The sequence below is a fragment of the Abramis brama genome (assembly GCF_963993115.1).
Source record: "Abramis brama genome assembly, chromosome: 10".
NCBI classification, from domain to species: Eukaryota; Metazoa; Chordata; class Actinopteri; order Cypriniformes; family Leuciscidae; genus Abramis; species Abramis brama.
In genome coordinates, this window is record NC_139972.1 from 20,313,228 (window position 1) to 20,326,064 (window position 12,837).

The window sequence follows — 12,837 nt, forward strand, 5'->3', positions numbered from 1 at the left end:
TGGGCAGGAATGTTGTTCCAGGATCGACAAAATATGTTGATCCAGGAACATTGGCAAATGCAATTTTACTTGCCATATGCAATTTTAATACAACTTGGTATAATGACACTATTTTCTTTTTTATATATTTTTTACAGCAGAACTGAATTCTGTTTGTATTATTGATCATTATTTTCCTGTTTATCACTGCAAAGCTGAAACAGTGCTATAAAGCTGACTTGACACGAGAATTTCACAATAGTTTTGCTTCGTTACAGACACCGTAGATATTTTATTTTGAATTATACCACTATTAATTACATTCATCTAACAAAAAAAATCGAATTTGCTTATGTTAGTTTAGAAATGCATGCCACATTATTTCCATTTTATGAAGAACGTATGTATTTGATATAATATAAGCCATTAGGTGTCGCTGCGCGCGCAGCCTGCAGTGATTCTGAAGACGAACGCCAATCAGAGTCCATCCAGATTCTCAAGTGTCCGATCCATTCTAACACGAGGAGAGGGAGAGAGAAGGGGAGAAGGGTAAAGGACAAGGGACAACACGGAAGAAGCTGGAAACACCGGGAAAGGTTTACGTTTTAAAGAGGAATTTGGACGATTGGGGATCTTTGGACAGGGGAAATCCCGTAAAGGGAAAGTCAAGATCGGCAAGAGCATCAGACATGAATCCGAGGTGAGTTTATGTTAATGCATGTATCGTGTGAGTTACCTGCGGCGCGTTCAGGTGTGCTAAGTGAGCGCGTGCCAACAAACTTACCTGATAGATTACGATAACTGGCGCTCGTGCGTGCAGGCGTGTCTGGACAGCAGGAAAACTTATTGTACTTTTTGGTCGGATTTTCTTTTTTAAATACTACTTAGTATGCATCTTAAAATACATATATACAAAATATCTTAAAATGTTTTCATCCCAAAATTTGACAACAAATAAAACAAAACAATATACAACTTGCCAACCAGAGTGACTACTATCACATAGCCTACTATCACTATTAGGCTACATACTACAACATATTTCATTCCGTCTAGCTGTTAGAACAAAACTGATCCATATACATGCTTAAAAATAAAGGTTCTTCAAGAGTTCTTAAGTTCAGCAAGGAGTTCAAGTAGGAACTCTATCCTGATGAAGAACCGTTTTAAAAAAAAAACTGTGTATGGTTTTGTATGAGTTACATTGTTTTTTTGAAGATTAAAAAAAATTATTGTTATTGATGTCACATTATGGGTTCTTAAGAGTGGTTTCTGGGTTCTTTAAAGCACCAGTACATGGATGGTTGTCTAAACAACTAATTTAATTCAAAACTTTTTTTGTTAAGAGTGTGTGCAAGAAACTGCGATCTGTCAATAGGCCATGGCATCTATTACACTGACATTAGACCTGCTAATAAAAAGAATAATCTTACTTGAGCCTTAATTTTCAGAATAAATAATTAGCTAAATAAATGAAAATGACACATATCTATTATTGAAGCTCACAAAATTTCCAGTGGTGTATAGTTACATCATAGGACTACATTTTTTTGTCAGTGTGTTGGGTGATGAAGTCTATGCATAATTTCTGCAGCTTTTCTGTCTAAATATCGGGATCAAATAAATGTGTAAAAGTGTGTGAGTTAAGACTTATGAATTGTGTCACTATAGATAGTATAGTACTGATGCTACAGATACACCAATAAATTAGCTTACAAATAATTAAACTAATCTTAAATTTGTCCAGATAATAATTATAGATTGAATTTTTCAACTTCAGTGTCAAGGGCATCTAATTGTTTGAGATCAAAACATTGCTTACCATCTAAGTTCCCGTACAAAAAACTACTGTAGCACTTTATTTTAAGGGGACGTATTTACACTTTACTGCATTGTAATAACAGTAAATTATGCATAATTACAAGTAACTAACCCTAAAGCAAACCAAACCTTAACTGTCACTGTTTAGTAGCCTAAGTACATGTTAAATTAATATGACTCAGCCTACTTATTTGAGTAAGTAACTACGTCACCTTAAAATAAAGTGTAGCCAAAAGTATTAAGGCAGTACCAAGGTGCTTTGATATATAGGCTATATACCATGGTACATATTCCTCAAGGCTCTTCCAAAAATACCATGGTACAGCCATACAATATTAATGACATGATGTTAGGCTACTTTTTTGTTGTGCAACTGTATTAAATTAATCAAATTTAAATAAGAAATACATTTTTATGCAAAAGTTAATCAGTGTATTTGTGAGTAAACATACAGACAGGGGTGTGCCGTTTCACTATTTATTTTCCTGAATAACATTATCACGAACTCAATACAGAAGTTATGGCCACCAGGCTATCTGTATTTAAGTAGTTCACAGTCATAATAACAGCTACTCTATAACGTAAAAATATGTTGTGATACGATAAAACGCCTGTCTCTTTAAGACGAAGCCTCGATGTGTTGAGAAGTTCAAGTTGGGGTCACTGTAAGTTCCTGCCCTCGATTTTACCTTTTAGTTTTATTGTAGACTGACATCACACGAGGCGCTAAAACACTCACACAGCCCAGAAGCCCATTATCATCTCCAGTCGCGTTATTACATCCATGCAAAAATAGCCAAGGAAATTACAAAACATACAAAAAAACCGAGGAAAACTGATGGAGGAGTACGCACGTATTTTTATAGGAGGAGTGAGTGAGAGAGAAAGAGAGAGAGAGCGAGAGAGAGAGAGATAGGAGGAGGAGGGACAGAGAGCAAGAGGGAGGGTGAGCAACACGAAATTCATTGCAATTAATAATAAAAAAGAGTTGGCAGTCGTGCTCGGAAAACTGGCATGGTTTTTGGGAGGCTGGCAGTTCAAAGTTGAAACGTCAGAAATGACTCCAAAAGACTGTTGAGATGATCATTAAGGGAGACTTAGATCGGATGGCAGAAGAGATCGGGCATCCAGGTAACGTTCAATGCTCTTAACATTTTAACCATAGCCTCTTCATCAACACTTTATTCATAGTTATACACAATATTATTCCGAGATTAAACTGTTTAAATTGTCAGCACTTTTAGAGTTGGATGTAAATGTTTAAAAAAAAAATTAAGACCCGATTGTTTGCCTTTCGGTATTTTGTATTGCACATTTTAGTAGGCTATTATTAACCCCACGATTATTTTCAGCATGCAAATACTTACTTTTTTGGAGAGATCAAAAGTTTTCAAATATTTAGAAACGTTAAAGTTTTCATTTATTGCCTTGAGAAAGCGAACAAGGGACTTTACAAAGTACAAGTTTAATCGCATTATGAATCCAGAAGTGTTGTGATCGGTGATTGGCGGTGTGATCATCACAATGTTGACGGGGCTCTCAGCTCATCCTTAATTGAGAATTCATGGTGTTTCACATGCGAGTGATTTGACTTTAAAGAGAATGATTCGATTTTAAAGACAGCTACACGATGTCTTGCTTAAAGTTCAGTCTGAACGTAAATGAACAATTTAAATTCTGCATGTTTTGAGAGTCTTAGATTGTTGATGTCACTTAGGCTATTTTAGATTAGATTCTCTGTTTAGACTGAACAACATTTCGCACGTTTATTGACTAGCTCTCAATAATGCATTTTGTTTAATGAAAACTAAAGGATTTAATGGAGTGATATAATTTAGTTTTACACGGAGTCAAACAAATATTTTTTAAAAGACCTACCCTAATCATAGATGTAAAACTAAGAAATAATTGTATGGCATAATAGATTTTTTTTAATTAACATTTAAAAGTGTAACATGCTCATAGAGAGAATGAGAATATTCACATGCTTGCCTAGATTTTTTATTTTTATTTTGAACTTCTCTAATGCACTCCATCCAAGAGAGTATTATGGTAGGTAGCCTACTCTACCGAACATAAAACCGATATAGGCCTAGATTATGTGATATGTGGTTAGAATATTTCCATCTCATCCCTGACCATAGAGGCCACATATAGGGGATGGTGAGCAAATCCTCCCAGTAGTATTTATGAATGAATATCCAGAGCTGCGTGTGCTGATGGAGCGCGCGAGAGAATATGATCGCAATAAGACAAGCTGTGGAAGAGGAATCTGTAACACATGATATGCACTTTTCCAAGCTCCTACCTTCAAAATATATGCAAAATGGTCGATAAATCTCAGTTGTTTTGCTGTTTGACTTTAAACCACTTTAAACAGGCACGATCCAAGACAAACGCTCACTTCTTGGTGCCAAGAGGTTTTGCGCAGGTTTTACCTTCCATTCACAAAACGAGCATGTCTTAGGAAACAGTAAAACTTGAAAAATAAGTTATGGCAAACTCTTTTAAAACACTTAAAACTGACATTAATTAAAAACTAATTTAAAACATTTTTATTCTCTTTTTATTTCTTGAACAAGTGTTGGCTACCTGAACTTTAATTAGGCTATTTCAAATTATAGGGCCAACATTCTTTAAATTATGCTTGCCATTTTAATGTATATGTTTTTCTGTTTTATGTGCCATTCCTTTTCCTGAAACAACAACAACAACAACAACAAACAAACAAAATACAGCTAGGCCTATAAATATTTATTGTGTTTCTCATGTTTACAACGTCTATACGCCACTTCAGGAATTTTGAAAGATATGCTTTATGACTGATTGACTGTATGTTCCTTAAAGGCACATTAGACTAATTCTACGGGATAAATCTCTAAGGGAGGACGCTTTTGCGGTAAAAAAAAAAAGAAAGAAAAAAAGAAAGAAAGATGACAGACCGAGGGCGGAGAGAGAGAGAGAGAGAGTGAGTGAGAGAGAGGAAGTCTTAAGAACACGAGCAGACCCCTGCCTCGCCCCTAAACCAGCAAAATGACAACAGAGACAAAACACAGGGCTAATGAATACCAAAGCACCTAAAATATGACCCATGCACTGTCTTTAATCCAGTCCATACCATACCAAATATAGCAAATAGACCAAGCTGTCGCATGATGCGCTGCACACCCAAACAAGTGACATTTTATTGAGCGTCGATAGCGTTTGTATTTATATTCAAATTAGTTATTCAAATTAACTTTATTTATTCAGTAAAATGTTTTTGAGATTGACGACCCATTTAGGCTAATGTTTTCTAAAGTCAAAACCACTTTTGTTGAGACGTTTTAGAAAAAGGCTTATTCATTTAAATGATTCGATTCTCATATGGAATCATATTCACTCAAATTATCGGATGCATAAAAGTGTGTTTTAAAGATGCGTAATGTAAATCCGCAAGGTCATAGGCTATGATTGAGAGGAAGTATAGGCTGAGTGTTTACGCGTTAAGTTCAAACAGTCGTTTTAAAACACGTCTTTCATCACTTCCCTTTTAATCTTAACACGTTGAAGGTCTGAAAGGATTTTTATTATGTTTGTTGACAACGCTTGCTGTCTGACTGATTTTCGTTCTTTGTATTTCTAATAAAAACTTTCAGGTGTAGGTTTAACCACAGCCCTCTTTCCATTTCCCCCCCCCCCCCGTTTCTTTCTTTATTGTTTACATTTTTACATCCTTCTATTTTGTCATCTTCTTGTGCTTAATAGAAGTTGTTATAAGCAGCACGTGCAGGACAGTGCGGCACGAATCGTTGTAAATCATGCGCTCATATCTGCTGTTTTGTCAAACTCTCACAGCTAATGGAAAGACCATGAGCCAAAAATGGCTATTCACCTTAAAATACACCTGTCAGTGATGAGACGTGTCCGTGGGCAGCAGGGGAGGAGAGGAGTTACACAACGTTAGTGCTTTATTAAGACAGATGCGGCCTGAGAGGAAATTTTGCGGGTAATGTTTGTTTGGTTGAGGCGCTTCATTGTGGTAACTTTGCCTGCAACAGGCAATTGATATTATTTCGTCTCTTTGTTTCTGTGCGTTCGTGAAAGTGTATCCTCTTTTATATTGGCCTAATTGCAAATTATGCAATTATATAATCGTTTAAAAAACTATAAATGACGCGCAGTTAGAAATTAAACGGAATAGGCCTACATGATTTATGAATTAGGAAAATTGTATTGAATAACCTGTAACTCGAGTGTTCAGGCTGACATAAAGGAGGAAGGTAGCCTACAGGTGCACTGCAGACCGAAAATAACCAGCTCCGGCATTATTTCCACAAGACGGAAATGTTCAAAAATAATTTAAAACCATGACTTCTGATTTTAAGCGTTGTTGTTTTTCCCTGATGTGCAAATGTTTTTTGGCACCGGGCTAAATTAATTATTTTGACACAAAAAATGTACACAGATAGGCTAATTGTTTTATAAATGTATGTTGTCAGTAATTTTTTATTTTATTTTATTATTTTATTTTATTTTAATAGACGAACTTTAATTCTGTCCATGTATGGTTTCTCTGCCTCACTTTGTTTATTTCTATAGTGGAGATACCAGAATGACAAGCGCGTCCTCGTGCGTCTCTACAGTGCGCAGTTGCTCTTTACTTTAAAGAGAGACAGAGATGCAGCTTTTTTGTGCATCACATTTTACTGTTTTAATTTTAATAAATAGGAATAGTGGAAACCAGAACCCCTCCCCCCCTCCCCTCCCCCTCCCCCTCCCCTTTGTTGTAGTTTTACACACATGCACACACACAGGAAGCATCCTCATAAACCATATTTACGTTGTAATACCCATGTTATTATACAAATTTGTGTCCTCATAAACCATATACAAGAACACACACAAATATATATATATATATATATATATATATATATATTAGTAAATTCCTGAATGTTGTTTAAATGGGTTGTAGGAGATGAATAACCAGAAAATTAATGACAGGAATTTCTTTAAAAAGGCAAACCACTAAAAGTCATTGAATAATTCACACATTGTGTATAACACTGATTTTCTGGCATTGTGGTTGTGGTTGAATTTATAGGGTAGATTGCGTTGCTGGATTTAAGGGCTAATTAAATGGAAGCTTATGACTACAAACTACAGTATTCATCTAAGAGGATTATTTTATACAATGAAATAAACAATGAGAGGAGGAACTGATGTTGTGATGACTGTATTTATTTATCTTCTTGTTTCCCATCAGTGAAACCAGCCCCTGAGGGACCCTAAATATCCATTTTATCTACAGACTATCCTTACGTAGCAGGGTTTAAACAATAAACATTACACATTTACCAGAAAATATTATGTTTGCGAATTGTTGCATTCAGCTTAGAATTTAAACTTGCCATTGTTGGTTGAATGTTTATGCAGTAACTTGTAGGAACCCTCTGACAAGTGATCTTTTGAAAATGGTTTGATTTGTAAGTCACACTTCTATACAGTATACTACAGCAGAGTGTCCTGTCATGAATTTGCTGCATTTTTTGTCCCTGCTGGTTTATGCCTGCTGTTCATCACACTTGCAAAACCTTCAGTCTGACTTTGTTTAAAACTCCACACACCACCTCTGGAATTCTTTATCAGGAAGACAGCAATATGAAAACATGTTTATACTGGCATTTGTCCTCTGTCTTTTTTCTTTCTTTTTTTGTTAACTACTTCACTGTAAGTTTTAAACATGTGGGTTTGTATCTTGATAATGACAAAACCATTGCAGTTTCACTCGGTCAGCTATAGCTCACTTTTATGGAGTTCTTCTGATGCTTGTTGTATTAAAGGAAAAGCTGAATTGTTTGCCCTCAATTCTCTACCTGAAAGTCTACAAAGATATCAAAGAGTAAATGAAGAACCATATTCAGGCTCAAGAAAATGCACACAAGCTTAAGTGTTCTTTTTCATATCTTTAAGGGCTGCCAGTCAAGTTTTACAAGGTAGTCTAACACGAACAGATGTGTCAGTAATGTGTGTTATATTTCAAAAGACAGCTATTTAAAAAAAACGGGAATAGGCATGGCCTTTTATACCACTGTATTCAAATAAGTAAGCAAAATTCAGCTGCATTTGATAAGCATCTAAATCTGGTAGTTTATATTTGTCTGCAACACATTTCTGGCTTCTAATTGTTGCATTTCTCTTCTGTTTCAGGTATTGGTCTGAAGTCGATGCTGGATGCCATGGAAGTCCCAAGTCATGCTAGGCACCTCCTCTTGCAATTGAACACACAACGAACCAAAGGCTTCTTATGTGATGTTATCATTGTGGTGCAGAATGCACTGTTCCGTGCTCACAAGAACATCCTGGCAGCCAGTAGCCTCTACCTTAAGTCTCTTGTTGTTCATGACAACCTCATCAATCTGGACCATGAAATGGTCAGTCCGGGTGTGTTTCGAGTCATTCTTGACTATATTTACACAGGACGCTTAAGTGAAGGTGACCCCACCTCACCAACTGAGCCAAATATAGGTGCAGTGCTGGCGGCTGCAAGTTACCTGCAACTGCTGGATCTGGTGACTCTATGCAAGAAGAAGCTGAAGAGGAATGGGAAGTACCATTTACGTCCTAACCCTGGGTTTTTACCTTACAAGATAGACCCCAGTGGCATGGGGGGAAGGCGGTTTCGAATATCTCCCCCTGTCATCCACTCAGTAATGAGCACCCCTCGACCTACACCATTAGAGGACCTGCCCTCCCTCCCACTGCCCCCCCATGGCGGAGAGATTTATGCACCAGCTCACACCCAGGGTCCACCACCATACCCCCCAGCAAAGGCATCCCTGTCGCCACAGTCAGGCCTGCGCTTGGCCCCTACTGACAGGAACTGCTCATCTGTCTATGGCCTTGACTTGTCCAAGAAAAGCCCCCAATCTCAGCATCCTTCTGGTCATCCCCACTTGATCTCCTCACTTCACCCAGAGGAGGAGCCTGAGGGGGAGCTAGACCCAAGCACCAGCCCCCTGATCAGTCCTAACGATGGCTCCAGAAAAATGGAGGCAGCCCATCATGCGGGGTCTCTCACCCCACACCCCTTCCCCCTACCCAATCATCCACTTGCACCCCATCTTCCCCACCTGCACCGTCCTCATGGCCAAGAACCTTACCCCTGCCCTCCCAGCCCAGAACCCATGGAGGACTCCAGAGAACAAGGTCGAGATGGGTCCAGCATCTATCGGTGGGTGAAGAATGAGCCTTCCAACCCAGAGGATGAAGATGAGGAGGATGAAGAGGATGACAGTGGAGGAATGGGTGAGCAGGATAAAGAGAGACACCACCAGCACATGAACCACCATAAGAATAGCGAGGAAAAGCTGAACATGAGCGAACGGGGCTATGACAGGGGGACTTGCGATGATGCAGAGGATGAGAATGGGACCGGCAGCGAGGAGACGGGGAGCAGTGAAGGTCGTCCATCTCCATCTGTCCCAGGTGGAAGATATCACATGCCGTACGAGCCAGAGAGTTTCGGGGATAACTTGTACGTGTGCATCCCTTGCGACAAAGGCTTTCCCAGCTCAGAGCAGCTTAATGCCCATGTGGAAACGCATAATGAGGAAGAGCTAAACAATGGGAGTGAGGTGGACAACAACGGCAGCAAACCCATCAATGCCCATGGACCTACAAGCTTGAACAGCACTAGTGGCCTCCACAGCCCTTTCCTAGACAACAAATCGGCACAAAACCTCCATTCCATTGGACTTGGGGAGATCATACGACCATATCGCTGTTCTTCCTGTGACAAGTCTTATAAAGATCCCGCCACCCTGAGGCAGCATGAAAAAACCCACTGGCTTACACGCCCATACCCCTGTAGCATCTGTGGCAAGAAGTTCACCCAACGTGGTACCATGACACGCCACATGCGCAGCCATTTGGGCTTAAAACCCTTTGCCTGTGACGCCTGCGGCATGCGCTTTACTCGGCAGTACCGTCTGACGGAGCACATGCGCATCCACTCCGGAGAGAAGCCCTACGAGTGCCAGGTGTGCGGTGGCAAGTTTGCACAGCAGCGCAACCTCATCAGTCACATGAAGATGCACAGCAGTGGAGCAGCTGGTGGAGGACTGACTCCTGATGGCAAGCTGAAGATGGACTTCTCCGAGGGGATTTATCCCCTGAGCAAGTACGCAGCTGAGCATTTGGGTCTGAAGCAGGAGAAAACCTCAGACCTTTTTGCAGCTTCTCAGCACCTGCTGGCTGACGCCAAGGTCATGGAGAGCCTCTACCCGCTGTCAAAGCTGGCTGTGGAACACCTCGGCCTCACTCACAACAAGATGGACATCCTGAACCCGTCTTTGCCGCCCACTTCCCAGCAGCTCTCGGCAGAGTCCCGCACCATTGACCGCTACTCTCCCAGCTAGAGGGGGGAACCACTAACTATACTTTCTAAAGAGACATCACTGTATACCATTCACAGTATTCAACTCTCACCTCATCTTCATTTGAACCTGCACCTCAAAGTGTGGAGGCCGGAATGTGTTGGCCATAAAAATGCACAAAGCTGTTTAATTCTGAACGTGCCTTTCTTTGCAGATTTTGCAGTACGTGCATTTCTTAAAATTACTTTTCTAAAAGGAGGAAACTGCTTTATTTATAATCTGTTTTGACCGTTGGACACTCAGACAATGCAGTATTTATAAAAAAAAAACAACTTCTTTTTTGTTCAATCACCGAGCCAAACAACCAATTGAAAACCAAAAAGAGATTGTTTTTATTTATTTTTATTTTCCTTTTTTTTTTGTATGATGAAAAGCCAAAGAAAAAATGTCAAATGTTACAAAAGAGAGTTGCAATCGTACCCTAAACCTGTGTACTAAGTATTATTGGTGTATATAGAATGAAAAAGCACATATGAACAATATTCAGGGCTTCTGTCCAGAATGGAGAGAGTAATCTGGACAAAAGAAAAAGCCAAATCTTTGGGATTTTATAGTAATTGGAGGACTTTTTATAGACTATTTTTCGGAGTACTGGATCACCTGTATCTGATTTTCCAGCTTTGTGAATGGCCCAGTTTTTTTCCATACTAAAGGGAGCAACTAACTGAAGAGTGTTTGTTCCAGGACTTAGGTAAAGTGATCTAAGCTTTTCTCTGCATTGATGTAGTTATCCCCTTCAGCGTGGAATGATAGTTCACAGAGAGTGCCATTTTTTATTTTTTTTTACCTTCAGGTGTATGGTCCCGAGCTATTTAGTGTCTTTGTTCCATTTCCTTTCCTCAAATGCCAAGTGCCTTAAGCTTATTGAAAAAGTAGCAAGTACTGCCCTGTGATCTCACAACTGGAATATCTTTGTGCATATTCCGATCATGATATAACAATCTGTGTCCACGTGTTTCGGTCCATCTGGTGCAACAGACTAAGCATGGGTGGTGCCTTTGAAAAGTCCATATGCTTCAGTTGCATTGCAGTCGACCCCTTTGAAAGATTCTCTGCATGACTAGATGTTTAACGGTCACAGCGAAGGCACTTTTGTGTATATAAACAGTGACATTTTGTAAGTGATTGATTCAGCAACACCTTTAAGACCTTTCCTTATGTGAAATGTTTGAGAGGGCCTCCTCACCCCTATTACAGTGCAGTTAATTTCAGGCTAATGTGACGGCTTTGACCCCGTGGTGCCTCACACACACACACACACACACGTACGTAGAGCTGTTAATGTGACAACCATCTGAACATGAGGAGCAGGGCTCTCTCTCTCTCTATCTGATACTGTGAGCGCAGATAGCAGCAGCTGGTCCACTCAGGGTAAGCCCTGTGAAATCTCAGATTTTCGAAGACTATCCGCGCTTGTCTTTCCCACTAATGTTAGATTTTATGCCAGTTGACCAGGCCCTGTGATCTGATCATACACCCTAATCCCCCAGCTACCGCACTAACATATCATAAGCTACACTTACAACAATCAATCCTTCATTTCTTTCAAGCAACATGAAACACAGTAGCCTTTTAGGGTTGCTTCCTGTATGTCTTACAATTCATCTGCTTTGACTCTAAATAAATCGTTTTACCGTAGATGTAAATGCTCTAATAAGATACGGCACCTGCTGTTTTTTATTCCAAAGACCATGTTGACATTTTTGTCTTTTCCTCTGCCAGACCTTAAGTGAAAATTTTTCGTTAACCACTAGTTACAATTACAACCTCAGTTGGTGAATGTGAAAACTTAAACCACAAATGCACTGTGAAAGAACTAGTGAATCTTAAAGCTTTAGAGCTTAGTGAATATTGAACATGTAATTTGGGACAAATTACCTGGGCTTTACTCTGTAGAATGTCAGCTATACAAAGTGTTTCTGTTTTCTTTTTTTGTATTTTGGTCAGATTGAACTCTCTTAATCAAAGCGAAATGACATTGGTGCTTACCTCAGGACTGAGCCTTTCAAAGGGTGGGTGACACAATGCTTTAGCAATAGTTTAACATAAAAACACAAACATATTTGCTGTCTGTGGCTTATACATTATAATTCAAGCACACTTTCTGAAGGGATCTTATTGTTTTTTAAACATGTGGTTATTTCACAATGCAAAAAAATGTATTTTTTCCCCCTTGAAATTATTATTTGATTTGTTTTTTTTCTGATTAGCCTATGCAACTGTCTACTATTTTTACATTACAGAATACTGTAGTTACACAATGAAACGGTAAATGACTTAATTACCATAAAAGGCAAATTTGTAAATTAAAAATGATTTCTTGATAAGAATTCTGTATGTTTCTCTGTACACTTGAAGGTACTTAGAGTTATAAAGCACAGTTTGAAACTCACACATGCACTAAAAGAAATTGCCAGACAGCAAGTCCGATTACTGTTAACGTTATGCTGTATAAGAAATGTTGTGTGTTTATCAATAATTCGCCGCAATGATAAACACTTGGCCGGGTTGGTAAGGAGGGAAGCATAGTTTCTGAAGTTGATTGACCAATTTGTTCTGGGCGGGCCTGCAGAAACTTTAGCTGACCTTTTTGCCGAGAGGCAGGATTAGACTCCCA

At 39.1% G+C, this 12,837-nt stretch overlaps 1 protein-coding gene across 2 annotated transcripts; it reads left to right on the forward strand.

Moving 5' to 3' along the window:
• Window positions 1–488: 488 nt before the first annotated feature.
• hic1 (hypermethylated in cancer 1) lies at window positions 489–12,612 on the forward strand. 2 transcript variants are annotated; one of them, XM_084127133.1, is made up of 2 exons: window positions 489–679; window positions 7,993–12,612. In XM_084127133.1, exon 2 carries the CDS (start codon window positions 8,010–8,012, stop codon window positions 10,200–10,202), a length of 2,193 nt encoding a protein of 730 aa, XP_083983259.1. In that variant the 5' UTR covers window positions 489–679; window positions 7,993–8,009; the 3' UTR covers window positions 10,203–12,612. The 2 variants fall into 2 exon arrangements, with proteins under 2 accessions (XP_083983259.1, XP_083983258.1); XM_084127132.1 differs by lacking the exon at window positions 489–679 and adding an exon at window positions 2,692–2,931.
• Window positions 12,613–12,837: the final 225 nt, after the last annotated feature.

Bases quoted from the DNA above. Each gene is read 5' to 3' on its own strand.
- hic1 (XM_084127132.1), top strand. From the start codon at position 2,880: ATGATCATTAAGGGAGACTTAGATCGGATGGCAGAAGAGATCGGGCAT. The intron at 2,932-7,992 runs GTAACGTTCAAT...CTTCTGTTTCAG, and splicing joins AGAAGAGATCGGGCATCCAG to GTATTGGTCTGAAGTCGATG.